This window comes from Oreochromis aureus, linkage group 22 (assembly GCF_013358895.1).
Source record: "Oreochromis aureus strain Israel breed Guangdong linkage group 22, ZZ_aureus, whole genome shotgun sequence".
Lineage (NCBI taxonomy): Eukaryota > Metazoa > Chordata > Actinopteri > Cichliformes > Cichlidae > Oreochromis > Oreochromis aureus.
The window spans coordinates 26677924-26694712 of record NC_052962.1 but is presented as its reverse complement, the minus strand read 5'-3'; the positions used below and the strand labels follow the sequence as shown (position 1 = coordinate 26694712).

Genomic DNA, 16789 nt, shown 5'->3' with positions numbered 1-16789 from the left:
AAGTTAAATAAAAGAACATCACAAAAAAGCTTTCCTTTAGTTGCTCAGTGTATTTAGAGATGTGCTACAGTATCCAAATGTTTTTACACCAAACTAGGGATTTTCCCGTTTACTTACACGGGTTGTGCATAATTACTTCCTCCAGCTTCCCAACACCTCTGTAACATCTGTAAAGTCAGTTTTACTCAGCTGCATTTGTCTGCAGGCCAACACGTCAGCAAAACAGGTGTACGTTTTCAGACTTCACGACTAATCTCGCTGAGATAAGTGTGGTTTCTGTTTACCTAAATGTGTAGTTCCCAGGCACAAGGCTGGTGAGGGTGAGTACGGGGGTGTCAGCAGAGACCTTCTCCTCCCTCAGAGGACCTTTGACCTCTTCCCAGTGCCATGCCACCACCTTGTCATCATCAGTGCTCTCTGTAAAGGAAAGACAAGATGATTTGGTCTTCCTTTCTTTAATTGGTGCTAAATGACTGTGTGTGTGTGTGTGTGTGTGTGTGTGTGTGTGTGTGTGTGTGTGTGTGTGTGTGTGTGTGTGTGTGTGTGTGTGTGTGTGTGTGTGTGTGTGTGTGTGTGTGTGTGTGTGTGTGTGTGTGTGTGTGTGTGTGTGTGTGTGTGTGTGTGTGTATCATGTGGGAGACTCACGGCTGCCGTCTATCACCGTAGAGCTGGTTGGCAAGGAGATCTCCTGGAACTTTGGGGAAACTACGGCAACAGGAGGCTTGTTTACCCGTGGCTCTGTCAGGTGGAAAATACGGACTTAACTTGCTTACTGAGCTGCACATTAGGCATTAGTGACTGAGGCAGTAAGAACAGGTTAGAAGATACCCTGGCAAATACAGAAATACAACCATGTGTGGGAGAAAAGCCGGGCTGTCTTCCAGCAATAAGGTTTTTTTTTTCCTTAAAAGTGGTTAATGAGTGCTTTTTAGCTGGCAATTATACTATTTCAAAGGGGGGGAAACCAGTACATTCAAAACACTGCAAAAGATTAACCACATTACGTGACTGCTTAGCTTCATTAGATCCAACATACAGATCATTACAACTGCAAATCTTTATAAAAGAAACAAACACAATGAACACTTATGGATATGAATTAAACTAAACTAAACAGGTTACATTAAAACAGTCCTGGTATAATTCAAAAGCAAATGTAATTTGCAAATCAAATATGGCTATGAAAAGCAGCATCATTATTAAAATCTTACTGCACACATGAACGGTCATTTATATCTCTCACGCAAGTGTTTTTCCACCAAGTCCTAATGTGCACTGTTGCAAAATGAAGCGAATGCAGATGTGCAAAAGCTGCACTGGATGCACTAGACCCAAACATGTGCTGTGGCATTTGGCATCAGGATGTTAGTAACAGAGCCTCCGTGGATTGGACTTGTTTGTCCAGCACATCCCGCTGATGCGTGAATTCGTTGAGGATATACATGGTCTGTAACTCAGGGAGGTGGCACGTGTCAAAATAACATCCACGTGGCTGGCAGGACCCAATGTTTCCCAACAGAACATTGCTCAAAGCACTGCCTCTGGCCGCTTGCCTTCTTCCTATAGTGCATCATGGGGCCAGGTTTTCCCCAGGTAATCGGTGCACACACCCTGGCCATCCACATCAAGACATGGTTCATCAGACTAAGCCACCTCCTTCCATTGCTTATTGCCCAGTTCTAATGCTCTCATGTCTCATATTTTTGGGGCTTTCACCGATGGACAACCCTGACTGGTCTGCAGCTATGCACGGTTTGATGGGCTATTCTGATACCAGCATGATCTTCTATAGCAGTTTGAATTACACTTGCTTGTTTGTTGATTGATCCACATGTGCATCAGTGAGCCTTGGTTGCCCATGACCCTGTCGCTGGTTCACCACTGTTCCTTCCATGGACCACTTTTGATAGGTATTGTTCACTCCAGACCGGGAATACCGCAGAAGAGCTGCCATTTTGGAGACGTTCTGATCCTTGTCAAACTCTTTCCAATTTTTCCTGGTTCTAACACATCAGCTTTGTGCATAAAATGGTCACTTCCTCCTTAATATATCCCACCCACTAAAAGGTGCCATGGTAAAGAGATCATCAGTGTTCACTTCACCTATCAGTGGTCATAATGTTATGCATGATCAGTGTATACAGTCTATGGGTTTCACACCACAAACTTTATACACGTCACCACATGGAGGTGCACGTGAGCATGCGTCTGACACAGTAAACAATTACATTAACAGTAATATTAACCTGCTGTGGTGTGTGAGGGTAGCACAGGTAAAAGTGAATTGTCCTGATTGGTGTAGTCACACTCGCCCACTCAAACCACACACTGCTCTGCAGCACCACACACAAAAGATTAATTTACAGGAGTGAGAATGCGCCTGCTGTGAATTATCACTTGCTGAGAGCTGTTTATATGAAAAAAAAAAAAAAATGTTTTGGTGTTACAGAAGAGAGTTAATTTTCCACACACTTTAACAGCACTGCATAATTTTGCAACTAATACATAAAATCGTTGGCATTAAAACATCGCTCTCTCCTGTGGTAGCTTTGTTTTGATACCGTTTTCACGTAAAGACATCGATGAATACACAGACTCAGTCTGTGGATTTACAGCAGCTGCATCAGTGATGAGCTGGCGGAGATGTTCGGTGTCACACCGCTTCCAGTGCCTCGGACGACATGCTCGTTACCAACTCTTAACTGGTAAATCTAAACTGCCCGTGGGTGTGAACACTACATGCTCCCTGCCTTTTACTCTGCGACAGCTGGCTTCAGTCCTCACGTGACCTTGAGTTTATAAGGTGGTTAAGAAAGTAGAATGAACAGTCGCTTCATAAACTGAAGGGAGAGACCTCAAAGTCTTACAAAATGATATTACTGAGAAAAAAAAATGTAAATCATAAATATTCCACTGAGAACAAGTGTAAAAAGAAGCTAAATCAGGAGCCATGACAGGAACTAAAGTTTCATAAACAGGAATTTGTGAAACAGAGAGAAATAGTAGTGTTTTTGTAATTTCATCAAGTTCTATGTGTTTCGAATGCAACGTCTACAAACAAACTGAATTTTTGCTGACACATAAACAGTGAAACTTATTAAAGTTTTATTAATATCTAAATAAAGATGTAACTTTAATATGAGTTTTCATACCTGGTTTGACTGTAACATTAACGTAACCTTCTCCATGGGCGCCCTCCCCATCCACTGTCACCTCAAACTCGTACAGGCCCACGGTCAGCTGAGGAGACCCAAAGAGAGCGAATCGAGTCAACCAGAAAGAAGAAGTGATCCTTTTTGGTTACATGGTCAACAGAGTGCTACCTGCATGATTTTATTGATAGCAAAACATGAACATGAAACTGTGATCTGTACCTTGCTGAGTTTCAGAGTCTTGCTGTGCTTCCCACAAGGGCGCCATCTCCCCAGCTCTTTGCAGCATCTCCCCGCAGGCTTCAGTCCTCAGTGACCTTGAGTTTATAAGGTGGTTAAGAAAGTAGAATGAACAGTCGCTAAAAGTCTTACAAAATGGGATGAGTTTTTCCACTGAGAACAAGTGTAAAAAGAAGCGCCAGTCAAATGCATAGTTTGTCCCTGTAGAGAAAAATACATAAAATATATACCCAAGTGTAATAAAAATGTATGCATTCAAATAAAATCTACTAGATACAAAGTTTTTACACTGCAGCATGTTAAGGAGGGCTCAAGGGATTAACAGACTCATGATGTGGGTTCCTCTTTTGAACTCTATAATCTTTTTCAGGATGGATTTGAAATTCTCTGACAAGCGTTCAGCATGACGTACAAAATGATTAAGACTCAGGTCAAGCGCAGTTTAGTCCACGCATTACTGAACAGCACAAATAACGCACAGTTTATTAATAATTAGTAAGTGGTACACATAGAAAAATCCACTCCATGCATAATTAGCTCCTCCTACACATTAATTACTCCTCAGGTGTCAGGAAACTGATGAAATGAAGGTAATAAACTGCATTATTTCATACAACGTTCCATTGGTCTCACCATTTGGGGGCGTTGGGACCACAAAGGCGTTAAGTTCGACCTCACTGCGGGGCAGCGTTACCTCCACACTCTCTCCTGCTGATACCACCAGCTCCCTCACTGTGATAGAAAACAGAACATTTAACACAAAAAACAGTTATTTAATCGAAAACCTTACATTTAATTATAAACTGAATAGTGAAATGGATAGAATTAACCCTCAAGCAACCAACCAGTACTGGTGACAGAAATGCCCAAGTGGGGTCAGTTTTATGTTATACAGGAATGTTTTTTCCATTGGTTCTTTCTGTGTTGTAACAAATATTCTAATAATGTTCTAATGTCATTAATTATGGTTTCCAAACGTTTTTTCATGCAAAAAGGAGTTAAAAAAATAAACTGTATAAACAACACTGCCTTTGTGTACACAGTCCTTATCTGTTCTTTCTTGCAAAACAAACTTTATTTGTGTATGTGTTGGTTTGTTTCTTTGACCGTGAACCCCTCTAACCAGTGGTTAAGCAACCTGAACTGGCACTCGGGCACACCTTAGAACCCTGGAGGTTCTTATATGCAACAGATATTACTACATGATGCACCTGTAACACTTTACACAAAGGACGGGATCATTTTTATTTCACGACAATAGAATCATATTTATATCCACAAAATCCACACAAAAAACTGCACGTGACAAGTTTTCATCACATTGCCCAGAAACCACCTGGCAACAGGGTAAAATTACCTTCTTCTTCTTTTTTTTTTTTTTTTTTAAATAATACATTTTTACATTTACCCCCTTAAAAAAACAAATCCATTAAAATATTCTCAATGTGATTAACTATATAAATTTGCTAACAGCTCAAACAGAGCAAACAATACTGTAACATTGGCATGTATTTGTAGTTTTAACATCAAAATATAGATCAAATATAGATGAACGTCCCTCCTTTGTTACTTCCTGAGTGATTTGGACTGCACTCAGTCACTTTAAAGGAAGAGATGAATATATGTGAGTTTACACATCTACCATAGACGACATAAATAAGTATTATCTACTGTTTACAACGGTTTAAGCTGCTATTATCAATAATTAGATATCTACAATGAGGCCAATAAGCAGATGTCACAGGCACAGCTCACAGCGATACACAGGCTGCGCAGCTTCTGACAGCGTTATTAATCATTTCATTGTCTTTGTCTTCATTTCAATTTGCTTTTAATGCTGACAGCAGTAACCGCTGCAGAAGCAGCAGGCAGAGACAAAACTGTCTACACTAACTGTACACAAAACACCAAGTGCACAAAGATTAACGAGCCGATTAACTCGCTGCTGAACAGACTGGAGCATTTAGCAGTTTAAGATACAAAGATTTCCCCGAGAGCAGATGGAGACCACATACAGAACTAAAAGGAGGGTGAATATTGGAGTTAAGCATGACAAATAGAAACATTAGACTCAAAAGCAGTTGCAATATGTGAACTGAATGTGCATATCGGCTACTGTTTGCTATTTCAACTCAACGAGTGTCAGTTTGTTACATCTGTTGACTCTAAAGACTAAAACTGACTCTGAAACTTTCTTTCCCTAAGAAAATAAATGATTGTATTCTGCATTTGGTCTGATACAGTGGCATAAAACAGTGGTTAGCTCTAATGCACAAACTAATGAACATCTATTGACCCTGAGTAAAACATCTGGGTGAAGACCCATTAGGTCTTAGGCCTGCAATTTTTGTGAACTGTGGACAGATAAATAGTAGATGCATCACCATTGCACAAGCTCCCTGATCCTTTAACCAGATGAGCTAAAAGCTGTTAATCTGAAAAGTAAAGGAAAAAAGGTCCAACTTTGTGACATGCTGACAGTTCCTGCACACTCTGAGGATGACTCATTTCAATGAAATCAAACCTGTGGTTTGTTCCTGTTGTAGTGATGTACGTAAAAATAGGCGAGTTTGGTTTCCTGATAGAGGATGTTCAAATATCTGTTGAACTACTATGAAGTGATATCGCTCTCGGACTCGTTTTTAGAGTTCTGTTCTTGCAAATTTGCCCTTTTTTCCCCCGACCACCTGCTTAATTTCTTTGTGGCACACTCACTATATGAACACGCAACATTTGCACAGAGAATCTTTTCTGAAAACTCAGGATCAATTTTGAGTAAATGAATTAGATTTTTTTATGCCCTATTTAAAATACAAGGAAAAAAGACAGCAGGAGAATCCCTAATTAATGATCAGCAGTGAAATGTTTCCTTGTTATGCCTGCGGGGCACACAAAGATTTACCAAAAGCTGCCATTTGCCCCCGGGCCAAGCATTACGAACCCTAGTGCTAGATGTTCCCTGCCTGGTAAACACCTCTGCCCTTCAATCCACCGGCCCAGTTTGGAGAACAGGCTTTTTATTTAAAACTTTTTTTCCCAACTCTGATGGCATCATCAGGATGATTTCTTCAGATGTTTTAAAGCTCCTCCAGGGGAATTGGAGAGTTTATAATATCAATTTTCAAAAATGTTTTGCTAGTTTTCTCCAGTAATAATAAACTGACTGTGTAAAAGTGTAACTACTATGAATTTCAAATAAACTGTGACTGTCGCTATAAAAACCACAGGCTGCATTGAAGGTGTAGCAGTTCTATTGTTAAAGTCAAAAGGCTTTCTCAGTGTGGACATGCAGAGATTTGTTTGTTGCTCTTTTTCCAGTTTCTCTACAGAGACGGTTCTGTAGGGAGGACAGACTGATCATACGAGTTAGTCCTGTCTGTAGAAGCCCGCTCTCTCTCAAAACACATTCCTCCAGCTTACTCTCATTCGGCTTCACACCCACAGAGCACACTGATTTCATCTGGGAAAAATAACATGTGAGCAGTCTGCCGTAAAATGTGTGGGCAAAGTAAACAGTTGCATTCTGTTAAACTATTTCTAACAGGACGGCGAAGCGTCTTCTGTACATTATGAGTATGTGAGACTGAAATATGCAAGCTGAAAGCTGAAACCATATTTAGAAGAGGAATCTTCTTCTGTCTTCACACCAGTTCAGTACTGTTACATTATTAATTAATTCATAGTTAATACATGAAGACATATTACTGAACAAGCTGAAAATAGGCGATGGCTGTCAGGGGACGTGACACCCACTGCCATCCACAGATTCCTCACTTACCGGGCTGTGTCGGGGTTGTGTTGATGGTCGAAGAAGCTGCTGTGGGCGTGCTGACATCGCTGTCATTGGAAGACGGCGCAGCAGCATCAACGGCGCCGTTGATCGTTGAGTTCTGCAGCGACGGAGCAGGAGGCATGCCTGAACTCCCGTTCATTATCTGGCTGATGTTCTTTTGGGTGACTTGGATGAAAGCGATGGTGCTGGGTGCTGCTGATGTTGGCTGAGCTGCATCTGTGTTGGAGCTTCCCTGTAGGCAGAAATTAAAAACATCAGGTAATAAAGTCAGAAATCCAAAGAGCAGATCTGTGTCTGAAATTGGGGAGATTTGAGGAACCACATGAAAAATGTATGGGTTAATATCTGCAGATATGTATGTATCATTCAAATTAACCAATAAGTGTGACTGCAGGGAAGAGGGTAGAAATGTGAAAAGTCAAAAGAGTAGGAGGAATGGCCTGCTTTATAAAACTGAGAGTGCATTAGCTAGTAATTTTAATGGAGGAAAAAAAACTATGTACTTATTTTAACATTTTCTCTCATTGAAATTGTACCTGTGTGCAAATAACAGTTTTCACAGAATAAGAAAAGCATCTCCAAATGTATTTGGAAATTTGAAAATGTTCTACTGAAATCAGAAAATGCAGCTGTGTAGAACTGCATTGAGCCCTATGAAAACTTTTTCACATCAGTTTTCTGTCACGTTACCGAGCGGATATGGAGTCTTTTGTGTATTCTGTGGCTTCCTGTAGGTGGTGCACGGCGAATCGCTCTCCGCCTCACACTGACAGGGACCTTAAAGTGAAGTTACAAAAACAGTGGCATTTAGATAAAAGTTCCCTAATCGTCTTTAAAAAATAAAAAAGATGCAGTTTTCTTAGAACAGACAATCTCTTCTTTTACAACCATACCTTGGAGAGCAGCTGCAGGAGACCGAGGGACTCCTCGTGGGGCTGAGGCAGGATGGAGATGGGGCAGCCTCCTTCACGCGAGCAGCTAAGAAACACACAGCGACCGCCGAGACTCCAAACAGCATTGCACTTTGGCTCCAGGCAGCAGAACTCCCAACACCTCGCTCCGGCTCTCCCATCTGCCAGAGGGTACCAGCCCAGGCTTATGATGCTGCTCCAATGGATGCCCAGAACTCCACCGGTGACCCGGCAGTGATTTGCTGACACACCTGGACCGGGACAGAAGGAAGTCAAGATCTATGATGGACTGTACCCATGTTCAAAATCGGACTGAGGAAAGAAGATAAATTCTTCTGAAACACCAACTGAAGGTTTCACTGCAGATACATTCTGGAAATGACTTAGCAGAAAAGAAGATGACATTTGGTTTAAAAAGGAAAGGTAATAAGACAACCTCTCATAACATACAAAAAACAACACCTCTCTCTTACATCTATATTGGAAAGCAAATTGAAAGGACGTCCCTAATTATCTTCACCACTTATCCTGTCCCTATTGACCCTGGATTGATATATCACATTTAACCTGGAGGGACAGAAATCATCCAATATGTCCATACCTTTCTGCCAGCTTCAGGGGAAAAGACCTCTCTGAAGCAACTGTGCTAATCATTACACCACTATGCCAATCGAAAATACCACAGAGAAACCGAATATGTAAATCTGAACCTGATTTCTTGAAAGACACAGAAATGAAGGCTGAAGAAAGCTTTGTTTAAGCCCAAACATTATTATACAACCAACAGGGACAGCAGAAATGATGAAATCGCTTCACCTTTCAGTACAATATAGGTGAACAACAGCATCTCTTAAAGAACAAGAAAAGCCAGCTTGTCACAAGTTGCTAAGAGATCAGGAAAAGTAGTTTGGGGCTAATAAAGGCCATGGCTAGCTGACTGAATTTAGCCTGGAAAAAAACAACCTTCATGGACATCTAGTCCTTGGTGGATTGTTTCATAAAAAAAAAAAAAATTAATTAAATCAACGGCATCATCATGGCATCGAAGGTGACATCATGAGGCTACCCCTAGTCTTTTCACCATTTCACATGTTTATGACAACAACAGCATTGTTAAAAAAGGGGAAAAGGAAATGGCTTCCAGCCACAGCTACTGAGACTTTCAGATTCAGCTTTGACTGAACATTTCTCAGAAAAGTCGACAGGCAGCAGTTTGAGGAGCCAGCCAAGGCAACAGCAGAGAGAGGAAGTGCGGATTTTCCCTGACAAAACAGGACGCTGATTAAAAACCAAAGCACAGTGTTCAGTACAAACTAAAGTCTGCCCTCTGAGCCAGACATTATCAGACTAATATCAGCAACATGGTGAGCTGATTAGCTGCCCTGTGTGTGTGTGTGTGTGTGTGTGTGTGTGTGTGTGTGTGTGTGTGTGTGTGTGTGTGTGTGTGTGTGTGTGTGTGTGTCCATCCATTATCGTTGACAAGCGGTTTACTGTGCAGCCAGGTACAATAAAAGGGCACAACCCTTAAAATACCACAGACTGTTAAAGTAAGAGAGGGAGCAAAGGGAATTTATATGTCACCAGCACAAAGAGGCCAAATGAGCAATGAAAATGGTACAGCTAAGTCACTGTGAACTAAGAAAGCGGCAATACAACATAATAAAAATGCTTTTTAAATCTTGTCTTGTAAGTTTTTCACTGCTGCAGCAGATCAAACACACACATACACGCTTGTGTAATTTATCTGCAACCCACAGCATTCCTCTGCAAAGGTTTGTTAATGAATAAAGCACACGAAGTGGTTACTGTACTATGCTTAGTGGCCTCTGTTTATAAGCCTCCGCCTGCAGAGTACAACACATGATAAAGAGACAACTAAATGTTTTTCTGTCACTGATCTTATTCAGTAAACACTCATGAGCAGTCCCGTACCATACCAAAATATATTTGTGATATACAAGAAATATTTCGAGGCACACCACTCAAAGACATAATTCAAACCTGCTCCTATTTACTGAGGTCAACTGCGCACACTTAATGTGAATGTCCATATCACTAAATTTGTTACACGCTGTGTTTAATGCTATCTTCTGTGATGCTTTTAAGGCTCATGTTCACACCAGCTGGCATTTTAAAAGTTACGGTCCATAAGATTTTGTTTGTGAGCAGTGCACTAAGCTGCAAATTCAACACAGTCAGGCTCTCTTTGCAGTGGATGGCTTAAGCTAATCAACTTTCTTTGTTAAGCCATGCTTTCCGCTTCAGGCTGTGTGTGCTTACGTAAAAGATGCTGCCATGTACTTCTAATGTGACAGCCAGGTGCACATTAGAGGTCTGAAAATTTAAACTGGATCATTTTTTAAGTATTACAGATTACGCTGTGTGCTCAGGTCTTACACAGTCCCACAGCCCAATGACAAAGACATGGAAATCACTTTAGTTTGCAGCCAGATTAAAGTGAAATCATTTTTAGTGATTGAATATTCCTGGTAACCAGCTTTCAAATAGACTGACCAATTTTCAAATGGTTGATTAGGGCCAAGAATAAAAGCATGTGGATATGCAATCTCCATTACTAACTGCAATTTCCAGTGAAAAATGCAACACATACAGTTTGTGATGACCAGGCTTCATTCAGTGGTGTTAGTATGCTACACCTTAATGGATTCTTTCAGCAGAGAATCTACAGTACTGTGCAAAAGTATGAAAATAAAGTATATGAGGCAAAAACAGTTTGTACAATTCTTTTGAGATTGAAAGTCAATATTTAGAATGCCCACATTTATTCTTCAACACAGCATGAACTCTGTTAGGCAGGTTTTCTCGTAATTTCTTTAACTTGTCTTCAGGAATAGTACTCCAGGCTTCTTGAAGGTCATTCAAAACTCTTTTGGATTTTGGCTGCCTGTTGTTCAATTGCACTGGGTAGGCCGGTCTATGTATTTGACAACATTAGCAGTGTGTTTACGATCCTTGTCATGCTAAAAAATGAAGCAGTTGTCAATCAGATGCTTTCCAGATGGTACTGCATGTCAGAACAAAATCTAGATCCCCAGCATCACTGGCAGAAATGCAGCCACAAATCATGACACACCCTTGTGATCCACAGATGGGTGTCGTACCTCTCTCTTGACCTACGTTGTAAATCCTGATGGCAATTTGAACCAAAAGTGTCAAATTTGGATTTATCACTCCATGAGACTTGTTGTCACTGATTTACAGTTCAGTTTTTGTGTCATTTGGCATAACTTGGCCCTTTTTCCCCCCAGTTTCCCCAGTTGCATCAGGCTTCTAGTGTCCGCTTCTGTTTTTAGATTTTTAGTGTACATATTATTTATTAATGCAATTTCCACTTCCCTCTTACACAATGTCAGTCTTACTTTTTATACTTTTAACTAACTTCATTTATACTTTTTTTTTTTTGTTTTTAATCACTGTTGTATTTGTATTATCTCATATTATAAGGTCATCCAGTGGCACTATTTTATCTGTATTATTCACTTTTTTACTGTAGACTGTACTATTTTTACTCTTTATCACGCTGCTGTAACAAAACAATTTTCTTTGTGGGATCAAAGTATCCATTTAATTATCTAGTAACAAAGTGATATATTGTTGAGACAATTTAAATTTGGTTCTTTGCCAAGAATGCCAACTATGTGCAAATAACACTGGTTGATCATTTGAGTTAGATGCCTTTTTTTTTTTTTTTACTCCACCACTTACAATGAAAACTGTCATATATAGAGGTAATTAAAGAATGTAAAACACCTAAAGGTAACAGGACCTTTCATGAAAAAAATAAGCACATTCATAAAATGCTGAGAACTATAATAACTACCCTTTTCTAAAATCCAGTGCTCTGCAAAAACAGGAAACAATGTTTCTACATGTTTATAAGATAACATTCAGCTGAGTGTGCACTGACTGAGTGAAAGCTTGGCATGTCTATTAATATATTACGGTAGCATCAAAAGCAAAAACAAACAAAAACACAGTTCATCAGATCATATCAGACCCTGCTACAGCAACCGGCAACTACTGCTACCATAGCAACACGGGAGGCAAGGGTGACTTTGTGGTGCATCAGTGTAACTCAAGTCTGGAAAAAACGGATTTTACCTCATATGAAAACACACAAAGGCTCTGTGGTTTGTCTGAGAAAGGAAGGACCCCCCTTTGGCCTCTGTTTAGTCATCCTACCCCTTGTCCTCTTTTCTTCTGTCTCCCACCACTCAACACACACACACACACACACACACACACACACACACACACACACACACACACTATGTCTACTCACAGAGCCTCTATTGTCCTCTTTCACACTGTAACCCACTGAGCAGAGTGGCATCAGAAAGAACTCACACAGTAGGGATGCCAACAGTCGTCCATCTCTCAGCCTAAGATTACAGGGACAGTAAACACCAACCAAGCTAAAAGTACCCTAGCATCATAATAACACTAAGAAGGATGTAGACCCACCCTGAGTAATCAAAGGCGTGTAAAGATGAGTGCTGGAAGCGAAACACGCACACATGTTTCTCTTTATCAGTGTCACGCCATGTGCTTTTTGAGTCCAGGGTGATGTTTGGTTTATTTTACCTGTGGGAAGAGCCAGGAGCCAGAGGTAGGTCAGCGGTAGGAGGAGGAGGTGAGGTAAGCACCAGGTGAGCAGCTTGTGGTGTGCATAGGACATTTTCTACAAGGACCTGGGAAGCAGACAGAGGAAGAGTTAAATGCAGCTCAGTCAGTGCATATGCTAACATGGTTGACTCCCACAAAACAAAGAATTTTGGTCAAATGTCTATGCTTTTTAATTTTTACTCCATCATTTATCATTTCACAGCTTTAATGGAGGGTTGTACTCCATTAAAGTATACTCTTTCAAGTTGAAAGAGTATACTGGATTTTGTCAGACAGTGTGGGATAAATAAAATCACTCTTTTTATTTTAAAAAGGTAAATTATAGCCTTTTCATTGTATCCAGTGGATATACCTCAACTTTTTTAATTCCCAAATCCAACGCTCACACTGTTGCTATTTTAAATGACCTTATCACATTGATTTTGTTCTTGTTCTTTGTGATTTTCCAAAGGTGAAATGCTTGCTTGTGGTATAATCCTGCACATTTGTCTAAAGTTCTGTGGCCTAAATACTGAACTGCTAACAGTTGTTACTATGTATCTGTTTTATTTGACAAGAGAATTAATCATTGTATAATCATCAATTAAGTGCAACTCACTGTTTGGATTCTTCTAAGCAGCTGACGCAGAGGTCATCCAAATAACTGTGCTGAATGGATAAGGCTATTTAATGGATTCAGACTGCCCTCTGCACCACTAACTGCACATACAGCTGAATGCTTAGTCCAACATCTGTTTCAGCTCTGCTGACAATACACCTACAAAGATTTTGATTCACTGGACTCCACATTTTTGGTGTTTTCTATTTAATTTGCTACTGTAGCACAGTAATTTCCCAAGTTTCTTCTCTTTCTTATCTTTAGACAAGAGCTGATGTCTGACTCACTATGTTTGCCCAAATCAATACAGAACCAGAATCACAAATAGTCAACAGTTATCTAAGAAAAGAAAAAAACCCAGCAAACAAACAAAAAAACAAAACAAGTATAGCTCCAAAAAACCCAAAAGAAACCAAAAACTGTCAGATTTACCTTTCCCCCAATCCAGCAGTGGAAGAAAGGTGAAGGAAGAAAGGAGTGAGGAGTTAGGTTGGCAGCAAGGTGCTGTGAGGTGACAGGTGAAGACGGGCCAACACCAGCACTCTGACGAAGAGATCCAACATGGCCGCCTCAGGGGCCTTCACAGGCTCAGCTGCTCCAACACTAGGCTAGAAAGAGAAATGAATTCAGCTGTTAATCATTCAATATCTTTCACATGACATGGATGTGGACATACACGATTACATATTCTGAAATTTCATCTGCATTCTAAATTATTCAGGTCTTGTGTCTTCTCTTCTTTGATTGCTTATGTCCAACACTGCCTCAGCTTTTTAGAGGAGCACAGTGAAGAATTTTAAGTCTGTAATTTCTAAATCTGATAAGAAAAGCTAATGAAAATGAGACTGTTTACCCAGAGATACTGTGCTGAGAAACTAAAGAAAAGGCACCTTCACTGAAACTGTATGGACGTTTCATTGTTTTTGGCCTTTTCTGCAAAAGAGAACAGACAAACAAGCCACAAAGTTAAGGCCATAAATACACAACAGATTTCACTTACTAGGAATTTTCTGTCTGCCTCTTTCTGTCTGTCATCGGTTTGAGGGTGTAACTAACACAGCAATTCTGTCAATATCCTGTTGACAGCAACACTTAAGGAGGTGTAAAATGATTCACACAGTTTTGGGCTATGTCCTTGTAACTATGCAGAATTGAAACAGGAAAATGAATCATAAACAAATTTCTGAAGTTATACAACAGGTCTTTACTCCTGTATGCCTAAAGGCAGACTTGATAACATTATGAGTTATGCAAATCTTTAGCAACATGAAAGTAGACACTGGTTAATATCTGGGAATAACTAGAAAATTGCTTCATGCCAAAAGGGGGAAAAGTTTAGTGCATGACTAGAGTCTTCACTGGCCCTCTCACTGGTCATTTGTTGTTCAACTCAGGCCAAGAAAAGGTTGCTCAATTCCAGGGAGGCTACAGAGGCCTGAATCATGCTGAACTATACAGATTTTTATTTATACTTTTTGAAGAACAAAGTCAAGGAATCCAGTTTGTTAACTAAAGAGGATTGTAAGTGATAAAAGGTCTTGTTATTTGGAACAACAGACATTTTTTTGTCGTTTTCTTCATTTAGGACCCGTCTAAACCAACAACCTGCAGAAATCACATTGATCTTTTCTGAGAGACAATTTTATCAGTACAATACATTAAAAGGTATTAACACCAGATATATAAAAACAAGGTATCATATGGTAATCTATGATTAGGACAGAGAAACACGTAGGGTTAAAACAATTCTTTAAAGAGAGACAAATTGCTGTTGCATCATCTCATACTGTGATGTCATGTAGCGCTCCCAAAGCCTGGTTAAATTCTGCCAGTCTAGTGGAAGTTGTAATATTTAAAAATCCTTCAGGTACTGACTAAACTGGCACTAAGCACATTATTTATTTATTTCCAATAATGATGTATGATTCTGGATTCTTCTTCCACACAAAATGATCCCTGAGTGCCACCTACTCCATTCAGACAATTTCTCAGATGAAGATAGTGATAAAAGAACATTAAAAATTATGCAACGAAGTTTCATTGAAGGTAATAGCTTAATGCTGCATAAAATCACTAATATTAGGGCGATTGTGGCTCAAGAGTTGGGAGTTCGCCTTGTAATCGGAAGGTTGCCGGTTTGAGCCCCGGCTCGGACAGTCTCGGTCGTTGTGTCCTTGGGCAAGACACTTCACCCGTTGACTACTGGTGGTGGTCAGAGGGCCCGGTGGCGCCAGTGTCCGGCAGCCTCGCCTCTGTCAGTGCGCCCCAGGGTGGCTGTGGCTACAATGTAGCTTGCCATCACCAGTGTGTGAATGTGTGCGTGAATGGGTGGATGACAGGTTGTGTAAAGCGCTTTGGGGTCCTTAGGGACTAGAAAGCGCTATACAAATACAGGCCATTTACCATTTACCATTTTAGAGTAGTAACGTCAACATTTTAATTCAAGTTAATTATTTGATCACTGAGTGCTCTCTCTGTTTTGCTTTAAACTGGTTATAGCTAAACATTAAGTGTTCCTGTCCCACAGCATAAGGAAGGAGATGTGGAAATCGCATTGTTTTGTTGGCAGATCAAGGAAATTCAGTGAACATTAATTCAAATTAATGTTACTGATTGGATAGGTATTCTTGGTATGTGTGCTGTTGTTCTAGTAACTGCAGTTACAGAGACTTAACAGCAGATTAGATTTGAGAATAAAAACATTTAATACATGCGCCTTCCCGTGACAATTTGAGTTTGATTCAGTGGCGTTAGTAAGGTACGTCTTAAAAGGCTGCACATATAAAACACAGTCACCCCAGCAGAGAATCTGTGCTGCTTCGAAATCATGTTGCAAACAAAAGATTAAGCATAAATGTGGTATTTCAAGCTGATTCTAAAGTGAAAGTCAAAGCATAACCTGCTCCTTACTAGGTCATGTGTTCAGCATAAGTTACCATGGTGATTTAACCAGGTAAAAGAAGAGACAGACAACTCTGACTTTAAACTTGACATAGCTTGGTAAGCCAGTAATCTTGCTTCATAGTATGCCCTCCTGTTGTAAAAAAAAGAACAAAACCATGACCCAAAATTCAAGCTACAAATACCCTTAGTCACAGGCCTTCGGGACCCCTCAGTAACTCCTAATCTTTAATATCCACTTGTGCAGGAAGTGTGAGGAGGAAGCTTTTGGTTTCATGTTTACCTCCAGAGTAATTACTAATTGAGTCACCAAAAAAGAGGCAAGACTCCGATTACTGTGCTGCTCAAAGGGAAGGTGTTAACCTCATGTTGTTCAGGTTCTGTGGTTTTCGTCTGATGCAAAGATAAAAGTCTGAGAATGCACAATACTTAACCGCTGGGTTAGTACACATGGTTCCCTTTAGGTTATTGCAGCAGAAATAGTAAAAGTAAGGTTAAGCATGAACAGTAGCACACTGAAACACTACACAGTAATCTTCAGATATGT

At 40.2% G+C, this 16789-nt stretch overlaps 1 protein-coding gene across 1 annotated transcript in view; it reads right to left on the bottom strand.

The window, feature by feature from the left end:
- The window catches only part of kiaa0319l (KIAA0319-like ortholog), a 34363-nt gene that overhangs the window by 12624 nt on the left and 4950 nt on the right, over positions 1-16789 (bottom strand). The window contains exons 3-13 of the mRNA XM_039605306.1: positions 13774-13949; positions 12702-12808; positions 8079-8347; positions 7876-7962; positions 7171-7417; positions 4026-4124; positions 3547-3593; positions 3375-3452; positions 3153-3240; positions 646-738; positions 285-417 (exon numbers count right to left, since the gene is read on the bottom strand). Of these exons, the coding sequence (XP_039461240.1) occupies positions 285-417; positions 646-738; positions 3153-3240; positions 3375-3452; positions 3547-3593; positions 4026-4124; positions 7171-7417; positions 7876-7962; positions 8079-8347; positions 12702-12795 (1235 nt within the window). The 5' untranslated portion in view covers positions 12796-12808; positions 13774-13949. The remainder of the gene's footprint in view (positions 1-284; positions 418-645; positions 739-3152; positions 3241-3374; positions 3453-3546; positions 3594-4025; positions 4125-7170; positions 7418-7875; positions 7963-8078; positions 8348-12701; positions 12809-13773; positions 13950-16789) is intronic.